Genomic DNA, 19,026 nt, shown 5'->3' with positions numbered 1-19,026 from the left:
GGTTTCCAGATACAAGGCCACCATAGTGCTTAATTCAATGTGAAACAAGGCCATCCAGGCTGGTGGCACTCTGGGGGAGAAGCTTTGTAGAGGGAGGACAGTTGAAGGATAATGCCACTTTCCTAATGCAAATAGCTTTCCTTTTCTGTGCTAGAAGAAATCAGGTCCTTCAGTCACTGTTGTTATGCTCAGCCAATGCTGCTTGCTCCTAAAGGCATAAAGTTGCCTCTCCAGCTCCTGGAAAGCCTCAGTAGGGTTAAAATGGATGAGATCTTTCAAAATTCAGAAATTTCGCTTGTCTGTCTGCCACTGCTGCCTCCAACCTGCATCCTCCTGGCCTGTGCTATGGATTTTGCTTCAAATCTCACCATTGACCAAACATTCACAAATATTTGCTTCCCTGATTGCTGCTCGCAGGGAACTTGCTTACTCTCCTTGTCGTTTAAACAGCAGGGAGCAGCAATCCTGTCACTGTCTGCCTTTGCTGTGCAGAAAGACAAGGCAGCTGTCTCCCTGCCCTTTGTGTTCTCCTTCTCCCCTCAGCTACCAGTCTTAGCCCTTCATAAACCTGCGTTTTCCTCTTTTGCCCCTCAGTCTCCTAGCTTTATGTTTTCTCAGCTCATGTCAAATTCTCTTGCACGTTTCTATCAGTCCATTTCCTTGTGAGGCTTCATGCGTTCTTGGCCTGCTTCCTACCATGCAGCTCTTATCAGTCCATGCGAGCTCTGCCGAGCTTATTCCTGGCATTTTCCTCCCTTCCTCTGGAGGATCATTTCACGCCTTCATATTCCCTGTCTAGCCCTTGGCTAACAGACAGATGCCATGCTCTGAGATCTCAGCCAGGCACTCTGGAAAACGTGCCCTTTCCGGGGCACATAAGAAAACAGATGGAGCAGCCAATTTGGCTGTGGGTGGCAGTGGTGGATAAGGACCTTGTTGATGTGGGGACAGAAATGGCTGTACCATGGGAATCGTGTCGCTCATGCTCTCTGAGCACTGGCAGCACTGCCAGTCTGATTCCCAGAGTTGCATGTTGACTTGGCCTGCTGTCTCGCCACCCTCCAGGAGGTGTTCTTGCACTGCCGCATCCTCGTGTGCGGGGCGCTGGACGAGAGCTCTCGCTGCGCCCAGGGCTGCCGGAGACGGGTGCGCAGGTCGGCTGCGACGGAGAAAGAGGAGGAGGAGGAGGAGGAATCTGGTCACGTGGCAAACCACATCCTGACAGGCGGCCCCATCAGAATCGACTTTGATGACTAACACCCACCCACTGGAACACCATCTCTGCCTGACACCAACCTTCCTTATCAATGCCTTCTTTCATGGTGGTTTGAGAAACGAGGTATTTGGTAAAGCCCCACTTGAACCTCAGGACTTGTCTCCCTAACTGCGTGGTGATTATTTGTGAAGTATGTTGGGCACACGAGGCAGCCCTCTGAGTGCAACCCAGACTGCAGAACAGTTTGTTTTTTACCTGCATTTCTTCCCAACAGCCCTTCGGTTGAAGGGACCCTATTTCTTTACAGGCCTGAAATGTTACCCAACTTTGTCTTTCCCTACATCCGCCTGCAGGCTCCACAGGACTGTTTGTCCTTGACTAAACAAATGTTATTCAAGCCCTTCTTTCATCAGACAATACAAATAGTATCATAGCTGAACGTGTTTGCTGTGCAGTTCTGTGAATGATGCTCAAGCTTTCGGATGTGCTGAGATTTTGGATGACCGTTAATAAAAACATGTATAAAAATATATATCTCATAATGTGTAAGTTCCTTGGAGCTATAAAACAGTTGTCATTATAGGCAGCTAAAGCTCAGACCTATCGCAGGCACATTTAAATGTTATTTTTAAATAGTAGAAGGTATTTAATAAAACTTGATTTTTTTAGTGTCTTTTGATAATCGCATGCAGTTTAACAGTGCTTCCTCTTGTATTTAGTGTATCATTATTTTTCTCCCTCTTTTCTCCCCACCAAAAAAATGTGGTGCCTTTCATAAGTGCTATAGCACCTTGATTGTAAGAAAAAGACCATTAAACATCTATAAACACACACAGCCCCCCCAAAGCGTGTTGCTACCAAGTCTTTGTTTGAAAGTTGAAATGCATTACCCTGGCCTAGAGAGGCTGTGATCCCTGACAAAGGGATTTGAGGAATGCGCATTAAGTATTCATAGCAATCATATGTAATGTGGGTAGTTGTGGGGACAGGGTTGTCCCCAGTGAGCCTGGTGACAGGAGACATGGCAGCCTTGTTTGAGTGACTGTGTGCATTCGCAGTCCCGTGGTGAGTGAGAGCTGGCTAGAGACACAATTACTGGTGATGGTGGCAGCATCGTACTTGTCAGGAATCCCTCTGGGCTGTCAAACTCCTTCCAAAGAAAATATAATGGATGATCAGCTCGGGCTCCTCTGGGCTTCATTCAGGAGCAGGAGCGCTGTGTGGTGAAGGATTAGAAATGTGAGGTGAAAGGAAGGAGGCACAGCGAGCAGCGAAGGACAAAGTAGGAGAGGCAGGGCTGAGGGTGAGAGAGGAAGGATCCGGCTCCCGATGCTGGCTGTGGCACCGCAGTGTGTTCGTGAGGTTTTCCGCAAGAAGTTTGACAGTGCGCAGCTCTGTCCTGTGTGTTTGGAGGTGTGCTGGAAGCCCTCCCCAGTCTGCATTACCCATTTTCTACTTCGGTTGGAAGCAGCCAAATTGCTGCCAAGGCCAAAATTTGTTGCTGCTCTCAAATGGATGGGGAGTCCGCTTGAAGGGGCCATTTAGAAGGGAGTCACAAATCACCTCAGCAATATTCCATTTCACAGATTTATTTTTCTGGTGACTGAGATTCCAGTGAGGAATGGGCATTTGATGGGCTGGGAGTTTCATGATTTTTCTAAATGGCTTCATGGCTGCTTTTCCAATTTGGGAATGTGTGTGTGTGCGTGTGTTTAGGTTAGAATAACTGAAAATGTTTCTGTGCTGATAAGTGGGTATAAGTGGAAAGACACTTTTCACGTGTTATCTAACCATATGTGAAAGAAAAAGAAATGACAAAGCTTCCTTCTTGCATTGCCATGTGTCTTCTGCTGATTCATGTCTGCATTAGGACCACATGGGTAATTTCCCGCTGTCACTTCTTTGTTCAGGCAGTCCCTGCTAAATATACTTGTTTTGATAAAACAAGAGCTGGGAAATGAAATTAATTAGCTGTTGCCTTCTGGAGAGGCAACTGGTGGTTTTTGTTTGTGTGAAAGGGCCATTGGGGGAGTGGTGGAGGGAGAGGTTCATTTCCTGACTTATTTCAGTTATCGTGCACGTTATTCGGTTTTTCCTGACAAATTCATACGAAGCAGCCTTTCTGCTCTGAAGCTTTTTAGTTAAATAATCTGTAAGAGTAATGAGGAGGCAACACTGGTTTGTGTGGCCACGTGAATGGAGCAGTCTGGGAAGGTGTTTAGTTTGCTCTGCAAGCAGGGTAGTAGGTCTACTATCTGCCACTGCCCTGTGGCCTTTCCTCCTCTGATGTAGAGGGGATGCCTCCTAGGCACAAACAAAACCATTTTTCAAAGTCTTTTAGCTCTCCCCAGTTTACCTCTTGCTTCCACTTGTCGTCTTCGTCAGCATTACAGCCTGGACATGAAATCAAAGGCCAAACTCATCTGAGAGCTAAGGGATTTGTTTGTTTCTTTAATTTAATCTGCCGTGCCACAGAGCAAAATGCACTGCACGAGCAGGCAGCGCGTGTGCCAGAAGACACCGTACCTGACCAGTGCTCCCGAGGGTCCAACCAGCACTGTAACCTCAGTTCAAAGTCTGAGCTGCATCAGTGCTGTCTGACGTGTGTGGTTGGTGTGCTGGCTGATGCCACCTCGTTCTCTCTCAGGATGTAAGGAGAAAGTCTGAACACTGGATATCCAGGAGTAAACCCCTATTACCTGCCATCCTAGTTCTTGCTTTTACGTCCTCAGGGGAAACACAGAGATTGCTGTTTGAGGAAGCATTACGAGGAGAGGGCACGCTGGCCAAATGATTTGAACATCAGCAAGAGTTGTAACTAATCCTGCCAATACACAAAGTCAACAGGAAGCCATCGGGTGAGCACAGTGTCTTCTACCTGTTCAGAGCAGGCTGGAAGTGAAGATGGCCCAAGGTTTGTGCATTGACCTGGAGAGTCCCATGATTAGCTGCTTCAGTGTCTGTACACCACTGAGTAGCAGGAGCGGCGCAGAGGGGAAGTGATTTTTAGTTTGGCTGCAGAAGCTTTACTGTAGTTCATGCACTGGTTTTCTCCTACCCAGGATTATCTGGTGGTTTTTTTGAGTCACTGCCACCGCTTGAAGGTTCAAAAGTTTCTTTGTAGAGCAGCTCATGGGATTTTTCAGATTACCACGGCTTAACTTTGTAGTGAAAAATGCACTTATTCAGTAGCTGCCCTGCGTGCAGCCATCTGTAGTGTTTTGGGATGAATGGTGGTCTAAAAGCATGAAGAAATTATGATTTATATTAGTGGTGTCTCCAAAGTGTCAGTGTGTGGATAGAGAGATTTTGTTCAATTTCTCCAGTGTATATCATCATCTGTCATCAGTTACTTGGCCTGGCTTTTATCTGCTATCACTTGAACTATAAAATGCTTTAAGACATTTGCCAGCCAGTCAGCTATCGAGCGTAGACAAGATAGATTTTTTTTTTTTTTTTTTTTAATTATGTCATTTAATCATAAGAGTATGCTCACATTTAAAACTGCCAACAGGCACCATTTCACCAACAAAATACAAAGTTTGGGAAGTGTCTGGAACGAGGAACATTTCCTTCCCATCCCTAGCCAAAAATAAGCGTTTCTTAGATGGATAATCAGATTGTTTGTCCAGCCTCACGCTCTGATAGACACACACTGCGATGAACCTTGGCAATGCAGTATTCACTCTGCAGTGGCATTAGCACAGCTAGGAGAGGATGTCATTGCATCTGATCAGTGTAAATTAAGGTCCCCCTTAATGGAAACCATTCCAGTACCCCTCATGTGGTCACTTCTGTTTTTCTGGTCTTCATACCAGTGGGCTCTTGTTGTTTCAGTCTATCTGGGACTGGATGAATGTCTTATTGCTCTTCACTGTAAAGCAAAGATGACTGGCAAGAACAGGAATACGGGGCTTAAATAATTTACAGGTCCATGCATGCATTTGAATACAAACTAGAAGAAAAGTAACTAAGACAGACTCTTTCCATTCTTGTTAAATCACTCTTCCGTAGCCTTAACTTTTCTGTGGCAGATAGAAGAACATAACCATAAATATGTTTGCAGAAGACGCTGAAGTATTTATGTGGCATGGCACGAGCATCCAGTAGCAACTTCCTTTCAGCAAGAAACACAGATGAAAGCTGTCTGCAAATGTTATATGTAGATGAAATTCCATATACTACTTTAAATTCTAATTTTGCATGTAATAAAAGCTCCTGATAGCAGATGGAAGTATTAACTATGTTTTAGAAGGAATGCCGTCTGGGGCCGCTGATCGTTCCTCAGCTGGCAGTGTCTCTGTCCCACAGAGGCAGCATGTAAGCCCTGCCACCTGACAGATAAGCCTCCAGGATTTTGACTATCTCATCCAAGGCAACTGTGAGCCTCCCGTTTCCCTCATGCAAAAGATGGAGGTGGATACCCAGCTATTTTGCGTAAAAAAGGATCCTAAGGGAAAAGCTTTGTTAAATGATATAGGAGGAAAATAATTACATAAATCTGGATGACACTGCCAAAAAAAAAAAAAAAAAAAGGCAGCTTCCTCTCGTGAGACTGTGGGAGAGTGGTGTGATTTCACATCTCTGGCGTGAGGGGCTTTGGTCCCCTTCTGCCCAAATATGAATTGTGCCTGTATCACAAACACTTAAAGTCCTTCTCATGCTTACGAAATCCCTGGATGTTTTAAATCGTTTTAGGATCCTTCAAGTATTTAAATAAGCAGGGTCGTCATGGTGTGTAATGATAGGATAGAAAATGTCAGGGATGGGTGTGAGCAACATACTGAAAGCAAATTACCCCTCATCTTCCGTCTGTCACCAGTGGTGGAAAAATGTAAATAGCGTGTCCGTGGACTGGGATTTTCAGGGGTTGCAGAAACCTAAGCTTGCACTGTAAATTAGAGAGTTAAGGGGTGGGGGGAGCTAATACTCGTGTGTCTAAGGCAAACAAACAAGTGAAGTCCCTTGTTTATAACCAGTGCTGTATCCTGCTTGCCTCTCCTGATGAGTCTGTAGAGAAAATTGGCATCGGATCATTCAGGCTGATGGACGTGGAAAGGGGTAGGGCTGTTGAACTGCATCTGTGGTGGACAGCAGTCATCACTGCCCTATATCCACAGGCTGTCTCCCCTTTTGCCGCCCTCTGCCCAAAAGCTGTAGTTGGTGTGTATTGCTTGGCCCAGGTTCCCCCGTCCTGTGCTGGGCCAGAGGGCTGATAGAAATCACTGCGCTGAAATGCTCTATCAGAGAGGGGACGCTTGGCAGCAGGCTCGTGGAGGCCGGGCATCTTCTCTTCCTCACAATTCATCTCGTTCTTCCTCGTTGCAAATGCAGGCGCTCCTTTGGCTGTTCATGAAGGGCCGGCAACCCAGGGTCCAGACGGTGTTGAACACTGCGTCTGCGACGGATTCACAAGCTGCGGAGAAGGAAAAGATCAGGCAGGTAAGTAATAAGTTGGAAGCACCCTAGCCTGAGGCCTGCACTGAGTTGTGTGGTATTGCCGTTGGAAGCGTGGGCTGTCTTTTTCTCTCTGGGTATTGCATTTTTATAAATCCAGAGGTTCCCTTCTGCTGAACTAGGGGCTGTTTTCTCCCTAGGATGGCGCCAGTCTGCACTAACTTCTTTCCCCCCTAACCCCCCTTGTTTCTTGCCTCTCTCAGGCTTTTCTGGTTGATGGATCATTTGGGGCACTGTAAATAGCCCTGTTTACCAAGTAGATTTCCCAGAAGACCTCTACAGCACTGTCCCAGCTCCCTCTCCCCACAGTTGCCTATAGCCACTACTAACCAACCTTTTCTGCTTTTTGGGAGTTACAAAGCCAGCTGCCAGCCGGCATAAAAAAATTCTGCTGTGGTTGCAGCAGCGGAGCAGTTAATGCAGTCTGTCTGACTCCTGGTTTCTCCTCTTGCCAAAAAACAAGCCCAAAACTGCTTGTCAATAAATAAATAAATAGGTTAATACCAGGTCTTTTAGGGTTTACTCACTGGCAGTAACATTGATTGCTTGTATGCATAATAGATTTGGGAAGGCCCTGCGTTTGGGACTGTCTCCTCCTGTCTCAGTCTCTCCGATCACCTCGTTCTGCTCTTGCTGCCTTAGGAGTCTGCTTGGCTGGCAGGTGTTGGAGAGGCTGTAGTGAATCAGTGGGAGAATCAGGGCTTTGGTTAACCGGTACTGCTGCAGCTGGGATGTTTGTGCCCACATGAAGGGAGTGCAGCTGCTCTTCCCCTGCCTGCCTTCTCTGAACTGCCAGGGGACTCAGTGGAAAGGATCCCAGATAAGAGCTGGGATGGCAGTGGAGGAGGAGGATTGTGTGACAGGAGCTGCTCAGAGCAGCCCTGAGGACAGGGAGCGGCAGGTGTAGAGCACAAGGCACAAGGAGGCAGAGCAAGGGGAGGAAGGATGGCTCAGAGGTTCCTTAGTGTTAGCAACACTTGTGCCTCCTGCAGGAACCAAGTCAGAGATGCTGAGAAGTCCAGTCCTACTTGACTATGGGCAGAAGTGGCTTGGCTCAGCCAAGGAGCATGGGCTCTGCTCCACCTTAACTCCCTAGGATCTGTCTGTTGGCTTCACTGCTGCAGGCAGAAAGGGAAGAGGAGTGATCTGAAAAACTGGCAGGGAAAAATCTGAAGAGATAGGAAGAGGTTGGCTGCATGAGGACCTGTAGATAAAGGTGACCATGAAAGATTGCCTGTACTTGGCCGGTGGCACTTATATCTCAGTCCACGTCTCTGTTTTCTCTTGCTGGCCTGGACACTCTTTCCAAAGAGTTATCTGTGACAAGGTAGAAAGCCATCTGCACTAGTACCGGTATCATGCAGACTTGCCCGTGTGTCCTAATCAGGCCACACCTTTGAAAAACAAATGCATACTTAAATGTACCTTACCACAGGCCATCAGCAGCGGGGATGAAGCCAGAGGGCCTGGCTGCAGTTAGCTGGGAGAAACTCAGCAGCACCACAAGAGTTTTACTTGGCTTCGGGAACAGGCTGTGCTCAAGGGCTCTGCCAGGTTTTCAGACCAGATCTCCTGTAAATAATCTTTAACTGTTTCAGTGTCACCTGCCGTTGGTAGGTCTTATCTCTGCCTGTCCTGCATTGCTGCCAAACAGACCCTCTGCAAGAGATGGATACCTGCCTTACAGGGATGGGGATGCTCTGAAGTGGCCACAGGAGGAGCAGGCTGGGGGAGGCTTTCCTGCCACGGCTGACCTCTGGTAGTGGTGGGGTAGTTGTTTCCCCCTCCTCGCACAGTGCAGAGGTGCTTGATGTTGGCACAGAGGATCACGAGGCAGGCTTGGGCTATCACATGCGTAACCTTCACAGAGGTTACCAAATGCAGCCTTTACCAAAAAGTTCTTCTCAAACTTGCAGACTGAGGCTTTTAAAAATCAGACAAAACCAGGGTGGCTCTTGAGCTGCTGACACTTCACTAGAGCTTTGTTAGCACAAGGGCTTCTGAGCAATGCAGATCTTCCCTGCAATGGCTGAGCCACCACCCACGCTGTGGTGTGTCCCTGGTGCCATCGCCATCTCTTATCTGTGAACCAGATCCCAGAGGGCCTCTGTCCTTGGCTCTCCCAGTTTGTTGGCCCTTGGCCACATACAGGTTTCAGTGTGTGGCTTACTGGCTCTGGAAGGCTTTTTGACCTCCCGTGAAGGTGTTTGAACTGTCAGGGAGGGCGTGCAAGGAAGGAATTGCTTCTAGGGGGTTTTTGTTCATTTGTTTGTTTTTTTTTTTTTTCCTTCTTTCCAGATGTGTTTTGTAATATTTTCCAAATGTAAATAATTTTAGGTGTCCAGTCTTGGGACAGAAGTGTGCGTGTGTGTGCAGATCTCAACTGTGTGTTCTCACCTAGCTCTGACCCATCTGTGACAAGCACAGGACAGATGTGCTGCTCCCTACCGCAGAGTTTTGTTTCTTTTGGCAAGGAAAGGGCTCCCTGCCCACACTCTCCCCTCCCTGCTGTCGCTTGTTCCCTCTGCAGGGGATGCGAGTCGGGAGGCCTACCTTCCACCTTGGAGACGAACCCAAGGCTGCGCTTGAGGTCAGAGCAGATGGAGTGGAGGCACCAGCGGAACTTGGCATCGCAGCGGTATTTGTTGGCCCCGCAGGTGTCGTAACAAATGTCCAGCTGATTACAGCACTTGGTCATGGCAGGGATGCCCAAATCTAGCTGGGGAAAGAGGAAAAAAAAGTGTCACTTGGCTGCCTCCTGGCCTCAGACTCAAACGGCTGCAACTGGATGAGGTTTTGCAGAGCCCACCTGGCTTCTTTTCCAGAAGCCACCCCCAATAACTGGGGCGGCAGGAGGGAAAACGTGCTTCTCCCTCATCACGTAAAGAAAGTGGCAACTGTAATGCAGGTCCAATGCAGGATAGACCATGTTCTCTTCTCTTCTGTCTGTCATGGGGGATTAACTTCTGGTAGAGAGGTGGGGAACAGCCCATCCATGACCATTTGCTAGTTCTCGTTTGTCAGAGATCACTGTCCTGTCCTTGCTAGCAGTGACAAAGGCCCCTTTTCTCTTTTTCCCACAACCTGACAAGTCCTGTTTCTTGGCCTAATAATTCCGCTGTAAGTGTTATTAATGCCTTATTTCTCACAGATGCGCTTGCAAGGCCAAGGACAAATATAGCTTGGTCAGGGGAGTTCTGCTCGTTTGGACGTAAACAGCAAGCTTAGCTAGTAACCGTGGGGGTGATGGGGCAGAAGGCCTGCCTCCTGGAGAGACTGGACTCATTAGCTTGTTATGAATTCTTCCTCTTTTTGGCCTTCCTCATGTAATATTCAGGACGTGAGTTTTTTCTTCATTGCGCTCAGTGCTCATGACTGCCTGCACGAGGAGGCGGTACCACAGAAATGCCCACAAGGTTTGCAGTGAAATGTAGTTTAAGGAACCCCACCTGGAGCACTGCATCCAGCTCTGGGGCCCTCAGCACAGGAAGGACATGGACCTGTTGGAGCGGGTTCAGAGGAGGCCACAAAAACGATCAGAGGGATGGAACACCTCTGCTATGAGGACAGGCTGAGAGAGTTGGGGTTCTTCAGCCTGGAGAAGAGAAGGCCCTGGGGACACCTTATTGCAGCCTTCCAGTACTTAAAGGGGGCTTATAAGAAAGATGGGGACAAACGTTTTAGCAGGGCCTGTTGCAACAGGACAAGGGGCAATGGTTTTAAACTAAAAGAGGGTAGATTTAGACTAGATATAAGGAAGAAATCTTTTACAATGAGGGTGGTGAAACACTGGAACAGGTTGCCCAGAGGGGTGGTGGATGCCCCATCCCTGGAAACATTCAAGGACAGGCTGAATGGGGCTCTGAGCAACCTGGTCTAGTTGTAGATGTCCCGGCCAATTGCAGGGGGGATGGACTAGATGACCTTTAAAGGTCCCTTCCATCCCAAACTATGCTATGATTCCATGATTCTATGAACTAATCTAATGTGAAAAATGGGCTGTAAAGGGAAGGTTTTTCAGAGCAGGAATCTGCGTAATTGCAGCAGTAATGCATGAGCTAAATAGTAACTCCTGCTCTTATAGCCTCCTGGGAATGCTTTTCCTGGTGATTCCAATATGATTTCATTAATTGCCTTTAAAATAACAAGCGGGTGCAGAATTAAAGCCTGCAGGTTTATTTCAGTGCTTGGCAGAGGCAAAAAGCATGGGAGGGGACAAAGGGCCAGGTGTGAAGAATGCATTCAGGTATTGCTGTTTGCACATGATGCTATGTCACTGAGCTGCCTGGCGTTGAACGTGTTCCCTGTCCTATCACAAGGGCACGGGAGTGATCAGGGCCTTGATAAAAATGTGTTTCTCCACACCGGTGCTCTGCTTGGCCAGGTAACCCCTTTTCTTTTTCTAGTGCTAACCTGCTCAGGAAGCTTTCTCTTTTGGTACCTACTGAGGCAACCAGAGCAACAGGCCAGTCCTTTGTAAATGTAACTCCTGTCTATGTGATTCCTATTTCACTGCCACCAGCAGTTGAGATCTTAACGCCTCCCTGACGGACAGTAAGTTAGGCAGTGCTCAGACTGACATGTTTGCCTTGTTTGCCGTCGGCAGGCAGCCGTGCCTTTTGGCAGTCCCAGGCAGGTAGCTTGTCCCCTAACTCCATATAAGTGATATTTCCTCCCTTTTCCAGAACTCCGGCTTGAGCTGTCAAGAGAAGCCATCGCACAGTCGGTGCATAGCACAGCTAAGCCTTTTCCCTCCCCAATATTATTAGCTGGTTACTGTGATTAGAGAATTGCATAATTTGGGAATGGTGAGTGTGGCAGTACATACACTTTCGGGTACCTTGAGCCCCAGAAAATAGGAGCTACAGCCGTTGGGTTCTTGGGGTTTGTAGTGAGGTCGTGGCATTGGAGCCTTCCCTGAGAAAGAAAGGAAAAATGTTAGGAAAGCAGATCTTACCAAGAGTAGCACCAAAAAGCAAGGATTGTTAGGTAGCTCCCCTCCGGTCTGCATCCCCACACATTTCATTCTGCTCCAGGAGATGCAGGGAGTGAAGGATGGGTACTAGAGCTGGCTGAGACACTGGCCCTGCTCTCAGATCAGTTCTGTCAAGGCTCTAGAGCCTGACTTAACTCCTACCTCCTCTGGCACGGCCACTAGAGCACTGTGTTGGTGTGAACTAGGTCCCCAGCACTTTTCAAATGTTTAAACTGGTCTGAGTCCAGTCCCAAGGCCTGGGACTCTCCCCAGCTCTTACAAATGGGCAAGTCCCTCTTTGCAGCATGGGCTTTCGCAGCTGAGCAGCCCTCCATGCTAGAGCTAGTGCCTCAGACCTCCCAAATCTCCTAGGAGCTTTTTCACGTGCTTCCTGAGAGCTCTGCACAGCTGGGATCACCCAGATGTGTTTTTAACTCCTCCAAGAAACTACTAGCTAAACTACTAACTTAGCAAGGGGATTTCTTTCTATCCTCAGTTCACTTTCAGAGTGTCAGTGAGCTGTGGATCTCTGCAAAATCGTGCTAGACCTTGCATGCCCCATCTTACTCGGAGCAGGAGGTTGTCTTGGTCCGTTTTCTGCATGTGGTGATGCACTCTCACATTTTGCAAATAGTTGCTATCCCTTTATCTCTGCCTTCCCTTAGCATGCTTCTTAATATGCATAGAGGAGCAAGAATTTCCTCCATGAATGATTATTTACCCAAAGTAGAAAGAGTCCAGCAGACAGTCAGCTAACAGAAGCTTCAGCAGCAATTTAATCTGTTTTACTTGGCTTTGAAGCCCTCCTGTCTGCCTGCCAGCCCATCCTGGGGCTTTGTGTATGGCTGACAGAGTGCTCTGGGTGTGAGGGGTGGGCACCCCGGGTTGGGGTGGAAACTGTCCATACAGAAAGGAGATCTGTCTGTTCCCTGCCCTGTCTCATCCTCTTTCTCTCATCCCTACCTCAACCCCCATCTCCATCTAACGTAACACCTCCTGTTCGGTGAGGACGAGTTGCCAGGCTGCTCCTGTGGCTTGACCCTGCTGTGCTAGGAGCTCATTTAAAGGTGGGAGAGGATTATTCCCTGGAGAAGTCATGGAGACCACCCCTCATGGGGTTGGGTTTCTCTGTATTGTCCCTTGATGTGTGTTCAGTGCTTGTTCTGTTTCTGTCCCAGCTGGGTTTATAAAAGGGAGATCTCAAATGCAGAGTGAGGTGTTAAAACAAGACATTTGAACCCTGCTCTGGGAAAACTTCATAAGCTGTGTGAATGCTCCAACAAAAACATGTGTGAGTTGAGCCTTCTGTAAGTCCATCACCTCTAGGGTTAAGTTTCTGCTTCCCTGAGTACCACTAGAGAATTTATATAGACATAAAATAGATCTAATTTAGCCCTTCGGGCAGGGTTGGGTTCTTTTAAACTCTATTTCCACTGTTTTCTTCTTGTCAGCACTGATAATCATTTAAGATGCTTTTCCCCTTTTTTTTGTCAAGGTACCTAAAGTACCAGTGGTTAATATAGCCATAAATCTACTGTGTTCTTGAGAAGACATTACAGCCAAATGCTTCAAAAGGTCTTACGTAGGAATGTTGCCAGCACCTTCTAAATCAAAAATTGTCAGAGTGCTTTTGTTTGAACAACAGATTTGCAACAAATAAACAACAAACTGAAATCCTGTCCAGCTGTGAGACACCAATAGCCAATTTTGTCCAACCCTACAGAAATGCAGTGCGCACCAAGGATTTAGCTGTCTGCAAGCCAAGATAAAGCTCTTTAGTTGACATTACCACCGGGTCATGGCATTTGTGTGGGAAGGTATTTCTCAGTACAGTAGTTACTACTGTGTTTCTACCTTTTTGGCCCCTTTTGAATAGATCAGATCTGCTTCATGCTCCAGACGTAATTTTCTGGTGCAGAAAGTGTTATTTTGAGCAGGTAGAGCTGAGTTAACAGTAGACAAAGAGCATAAATCAGTTGGTTGCAGCACACCGTCATTATAGGATTATCTTCACACCAAAACATAACTTAAGCCCATTGAGGTATGCTGATGCAAGGTCATTTCTGAGTTCATGACACATTGCGCATTACACTGTTTTGGTGGTTTTGCTATAGAGAGAAGGAATTCTGTCTATATATGGCTGAACCCATAACCCAAGGCTCCCAAGCAATATAATGAGAGGAGGGCTGCACCCAGGTCTCGGTGCAGTTCACAGCCTAGTTGCTCTTTTGGAAGCGTCTGAGAATCGGGACTCAGAATTCAAATGTTCCTGAACTGAGGTAGGAGGCAGAGGAAAGTTCAAAATCCAAGGTGGATTTTGCAGAATGGGGTCAAATTTTAATGACTTGCTTCTAATACTGTTGATAAGTTATGTTCCTGCAGCACATTGTCAATTAATGGGATAAGGTGGCAAGTGAGAGTAGGAGTGAGACTGTCTGGGGATATGGAGATAACTGACTTTCCAGAGAAAACCTTCCATTAAGCTGAAGTAGCAGCTATTATAACGTCTTAGAAAGTTGTCCTGAGGAAAAAAAAATCTCACATGAGAATTGTGGTGATCAACAAAACATTGAACTGCCTTCAAGATACACCCTTGTAGGAAACCTCCACCACTGCTCTCTGAAAAACAAAGCTTAATCATTTGTAATGTGCACCTTTGTGAACTCTTTCTCAGCTAGATAAAGTCCAAGACACCACAGTTAACCTCCCTCCTACATCTTGTTTTCTAGCTAACAGGAAAACAAAAGCAAAGCAGAAATAATAGGCGTTCCTGACTCTGCGTGAGCATAGGCTCAGTGCTCTTGTTATCATTTATTGCTTGCCCATCCTTATAGACACGTCTGTGACGGGGAAGGGACTTGGTGGGTCACACTGGCTGTTTTGCTGGCTGTGCTTCACCAGGGGCCTGTTGTGGTCTGTCTGCTTGCTGCCGGGCATCACTGGGGAGAGATACCCAAAGGCAGCTGCAAGCACAGCAGGACCTGCCCAGCAGCACGCTGAAGAGCGATGCTGCTATGTAGAAGCACAGCATTGCTGAGGAAGCCTGTTCTTTGGAAGGAGATGTACCTCAGGGCACTGCCTTGTTGGCACGGCCTTAGAGGAGAACTGAAGTTGAGTTTCTAATGGGAAGTGAGTTTCCCTGATGCATTTTAATATCTCCAGGCTGTTGTAGCTCTGCCAAGAGACTGGAAAACAGCCAACTGGCTAGAGCAGCTGCTGGCAAGGCAGGAGGTCTCAGACACTGCAGTACTGGTACACTGGCAGGGGGAAGCGAATGTATTTCTGGGCGAATAGATGGTCTTGGGGCTCCTTGCTGTTTTGAGTGGTCCATTGTTATTTCCCTGCCTCAGGCAAGCAGACTTTGCAGATGTTGCCCATACTTACCACAGCCTTTTAGCACTGTGTTGGAGAGCCTGACTTTGAAGGCTCTATTCCCACAGGCTGGATGTGCCTCCTCATCTTAAGCCCCTCAGGACCAAATTCTGGGCAAAACATGGAAGTCCTGCCTGGCCACGCAGCTGAAGGAAGCTATCAAGGGACTTACTCCCAGTTCAGGCTGTTTTCCCCCCTGAGATGCCCGGAGAGATTTTGTAAGGAGAAGGAGATATTTGCCAGCAAATGCAAGTGTAACCCTAATGCCCTGATTTAAGGGAGGAATCCATCAAGTTGTTTGTTTTCAGACCTCACTAGCTGCTGAAAAACCAGGAGAGGAGTCTTACAGCCAGAACAGCCAAGTGCTTCGTGCTCAGCTGAAGACGGATGTGGCAATCACAGGTGAGTCCTGACCTTTATCGTGGCAAAATAAGCTATTATCGGTGTCTCTTGGCTGAAATGAAAGAAAGTAGAAGGCATAATAATTTTTGCTTTGTGCCTGGGGAAAAAGCAATCAGGCCCTGGTTCAGCAGCAAGATGATAAAGGTGGTTTGTGTTCATTCTTCTGGGCACAGACACCTGGTCTCACTGGTTTAGGATTGTCCCTGCATCCCCTCCACTTGCAGTTTGCAATGTCCGTGCTAGCGCCAGCACAGGCAAATGGTCCTAGAAGGGTCCAGCGAGACCCTTGGAGGCACGCGGGCAGCGTTTCAATAGTCTCCTCCTTCAGCTGGTGATTAATGAGTTGTTCAGCAGAGGACGAGAACAGGGCTAACAATGTGCTTGGTTGTTTTCCTTTCTAGGTAAAGCATTTCTGCAATAAGACACAGGATGCTCTCAGGGAGCAGGCAGGCATTTGCTCTGCTCTGTGGAGATGCTCTTCCCCCTGCCCAGAGTGCAGGGCCAGGACAGCGGGGACAGGGGCAGAGCGAGCCCCAGCCTTGGGATGTGCCCGAGATCGACGACTTCTCCAGGACTTGGTGAGTCCTGAGACTCTCTGAAACGAGCTCTGAATATCAGCCTTCCCAAACCTCGCGTCAGGCACACTGCAGTACCAGCCACGTTATGCCCACTACCAGGGTTTTCAGTCCCTACGTTAAGAAGGGCAAGTCCCTTTCTGCTCTGAATTTGGAGCATGGTGCGGACCTAAAGGGAGGTTGTCACACACGGCGTGGGGCTGCCGCAGTGTGGGCCTGGGGACAGGCTGCCTGATGGGCAAATGGCCTCGTCCTGCATGCTGGGGCGATGCCGTGGTGTGCGTGGGGGTCTCCTCCTCCAGGTGCTGCACCCCCGGGGCACAGGCTGCCACCAATGGGCCCCACAGAGCAGCCGTGGCCCTCCTGCGCTGCTGCAGAGAGGCAGCCCTGGCCAGGGAGTGCCATGGGGCCCCAGGCTGAGGCACCAAAGCTGCAGGGCTGAGGAACCAGGGCCACTGCGGGGCTACGGTGCCTGGCTCCCAGCAGGTCCATGGGGCTGAGGCGCCTGGCTTGCCGCTCTGTGTTGGCTGTTAGCCTGGGGCCTGGGGAGCAGAGCTGGCAGGAGCGGGAGGACAGATAGAGACACATTATTTAAAAACGAAACAAAACAAAAAAAAACCCAATAACTTTAAGGCCGATTTTAAACTCTCCTTGTAGCCCCCATTTTGGCTAAGGGTGGCCCATCTGCCCTCTCGCCCTGACAGGGAGCTCAGGTCCCAGCCCTGCAGCATCTGTTTCTCCCGGCAGCCTCGCCGCTGGCCTGGGAGGGGCGGGAGGTGCTTCCCTCTGGCTGCATCTGTGGGGGAGCATTACAGACAGCCCTGCGCAGGCTGGGGAGGTGCAGCGTGCAGCCCACGTTCTGGAAGAGATGGGACGCATACAGACTGAAACTGAGTTGGCGAGATCTCTCCAAAGCGTGGAGTCTGTCTGTGAAAACCAATGCTCAGGGAAGGAGGGGGCTAAAGTCGCCTCTGCTCGCAAGCATCTTGCCCCGGTGGTCACTAGGGATATGGGATGAAGCTGGGGGGAAAAGGCTGACAGGCAGTTGTGGATGGGCAGGCTAAGGTGACAGAGGACAGTTATTGCTGTGGGGACAGTTGTCGCAGGCTGGGGAGAGGACACAGTCTGTAGGAAACCTCCTTGCTCTTCCCAAACTGGTTGTTTCAGCAGGTACCTGCTGACGGCTGCCCCACAGACCTGCGCCACAGGGGCCTGCCCCACTGCACCTCTGCGTGCCCAGTCCCCTGCCCTGCCTGCGCTCCTGCCCTGCTCTCCCTGAGATGTCGCTCCCTTTGTCCTGCCCCCAGGACAAACCAAACTCTTCCTTTTTGGTAAATCACTCTAAAGTCCAAGGCAAGTGGCAGCTGCCTGATTCCGCCTTGAGTACTCAAGGTACTAAAGTACTAAAGGTACATGGTGACAGCAGGTCTGGTTTACCTCCCTGTTATCTCCCCTCCTCCAGCCCACATTATTAGCCAACTCGCAACTGCTGTGTAATGACGCTCTGAAGGTTGCTGAGATTAGGGCTGCGGGCAGTACTAACCACCCCTTCTGACTCAGGTCTGCATGGGCTGCTCATCCTCCTCTCCGGGGCCTCGCTGCCTCCCCTGGTCCTTCTCTCCAGGGCTCCAGGCAGCTGGGCAGCCTGGTTACCTACATGCCCTTCCTGTAAAACCTGTGTCCTCTCGTCCCCTTGCACACAGCCCAGCAGCTTCAAGATCGGGCTGTTCTTGGTGAGAGGGAAGGATGAGGGTTCAGTGTCCCTGTGCTGGCAGTAGCAGAGAAGTTGTGACTCTCTGCAGTGACTTTTCTGTGCCGAGCATAGCAGGGGTCAGGTCGTGGATAGGAGCTGGTTGTGGTCTCGGGGAAGGAGTTTCCGCATGAGAGGGAAAGAGGGGAAAGGGCAAGGAGAGAGGAGCCAGCAGGAGTGAGGTTCACTTACCATATCGACATCTGTACTGACAAACGCCATTTTTTCCCCCAAGCAGTTCCAAGAAGGAGTCAAAGTAGCCGTTAACCGTTTCAAAGCTGTCCCGGATGGCCCCGATGCCCCAGTCTGAATAGAATGACTCTGCTTGGGAAGCTTGGTGGACGGTGTTCTCCTGTGTTGTTTCCTCGGTGCATTGCCCTAAGCACAGGGTCAGGCACAGAACCGCTGTCTCGAAAAGCAGCCGCATGCTGCAGTCCAGATCCAGGCCCCGAAGCCCTCCTCCAGGCAGACGCGCAGGCAGGGAGGAGTGGGAGCGAGCTGTTGTGCGTAGGAAGCAGGTAAGCACCCCTCTCCCCTGGACTTTAAACGCTGCCGAGGGAGCCGGCATGAGGTCACCACAGTCAGAGTGCAAAGTGCACTGTGGAGATTTGGACCAAGTTCGTCTCACAGAGAAACACCGGGGTTTGAGTTTGCACAATCCCGCTGGAACAGGCTCAGCCCCTGCGGCACCAGGGCTTCAGCTTCCCCTAAAGGGACCGCTCCCCGGGGTGCTGAGCAGGGTCTGTCTGCCCAGGCCGTGCGGCACACAGGAGACCCTCTGCCTGCCCCACCGAGGCGCTCCATGGGCTGCCCCACTCTCTCCCCAACCTGTTGGGAGATGAAGGGTATCTCTTTGTCCAGAATTTCTGCTGCTTTGGCAATGGGAGTAATAGATCAGCAGCAGACTGAGGAGCACCCCTTGCCTTTTCCCTAGGCCTCCTGGGCACACGGTGGGGGATTGCTCCTAGCAAAACCTGTGGGACCGCAGGGCTGACAGGCTGTCGTGTGAAGGGGCTTTCCGTGCCCGCATGCCCAGGACAGGCTGCCTTGCAGGAGCACGCCCGGGACAGAACGGTGGCAGAGAGCGCCGGGTCCTGCTTTGCTATGGCTAGAGGGTGCTGTTGGGCCTCGTAGGGGGTTGTCCAGCAGCTAGGAGTAGTTTGGGTTTAGAAACACTGCATTCAGGGCAATCCCTTGGCGTGTTCCCTCCAGATCAATGACATGGATGAGTATTTGCCTTTGATGGGACTCCTGAAGGCTGATGTTAGGTGGCTGGTTG

At 49.4% G+C, this 19,026-nt stretch overlaps 2 protein-coding genes and 1 long non-coding RNA gene across 7 annotated transcripts in view; 2 read left to right on the top strand and 1 right to left on the bottom strand.

The window, feature by feature from the left end:
* The window catches only part of OIT3 (oncoprotein induced transcript 3), a 31,437-nt gene extending 29,689 nt beyond the window's left edge, over positions 1-1,748 (top strand). For all 3 annotated transcript variants that reach the window (XM_087766848.1, XM_009466024.2, XM_087766847.1), the window contains exon 9: positions 1,066-1,748. In XM_087766848.1, the coding sequence (XP_087622974.1) occupies positions 1,066-1,257 (192 nt within the window). In that variant the 3' untranslated portion in view covers positions 1,258-1,748. The remainder of the gene's footprint in view (positions 1-1,065) is intronic.
* A 2,930-nt stretch (positions 1,749-4,678) lies between these two features.
* On the bottom strand, positions 4,679-18,824 carry PLA2G12B (phospholipase A2 group XIIB). Of its 2 annotated transcripts, none has more exons than XM_009466025.2 (4): positions 17,940-18,824; positions 11,502-11,590; positions 9,227-9,392; positions 4,679-6,632 (listed from the first exon to the last, which is right to left on the bottom strand). In XM_009466025.2, exons 1-4 carry the CDS (start codon positions 18,313-18,315, stop codon positions 6,514-6,516), a joined length of 750 nt encoding a protein of 249 aa, XP_009464300.2. In that variant the 5' UTR covers positions 18,316-18,824; the 3' UTR covers positions 4,679-6,513. The 2 variants fall into 2 exon arrangements, with proteins under 2 accessions (XP_009464300.2, XP_087622987.1); XM_087766861.1 differs by having other exon boundaries at positions 11,514-11,590; positions 17,940-18,260.
* LOC148054755 (uncharacterized) overlaps positions 18,143-19,026 on the top strand; it is a 9,913-nt gene continuing 9,029 nt past the window's right edge. For both annotated transcript variants that reach the window (XR_015706695.1, XR_015706694.1), the window contains exon 1: positions 18,143-18,265. This is a non-coding gene — a long non-coding RNA (uncharacterized LOC148054755). The remainder of the gene's footprint in view (positions 18,266-19,026) is intronic.

This window comes from Nipponia nippon, unplaced genomic scaffold, assembly GCF_047370975.1.
Source record: "Nipponia nippon isolate SJK-2023a ecotype South Korea unplaced genomic scaffold, ASM4737097v1 scaffold_3, whole genome shotgun sequence".
NCBI classification, from domain to species: Eukaryota; Metazoa; Chordata; class Aves; order Pelecaniformes; family Threskiornithidae; genus Nipponia; species Nipponia nippon.
The sequence above is the reverse complement of the archived record's forward strand: the minus strand, read 5'-3'. Positions and strand labels throughout refer to the sequence as shown.

Bases quoted from the DNA above. Each gene is read 5' to 3' on its own strand.
- PLA2G12B (XM_009466025.2), bottom strand. From the start codon at position 18,315: ATGCCGGCTCCCTCGGCAGCGTTTAAAGTCCAGGGGAGAGGGGTGCTT. The intron at 9,393-11,501 runs GTATGTACTGCC...CTCTTTCCCCAG, and splicing joins GGCTCAAGGTACCCGAAAGT to CTAGATTTGGGCATCCCTGC. The intron at 6,633-9,226 runs GTAGGCCTCCCG...CCTTCTCCGCAG, and splicing joins GTTCGTCTCCAAGGTGGAAG to CTTGTGAATCCGTCGCAGAC.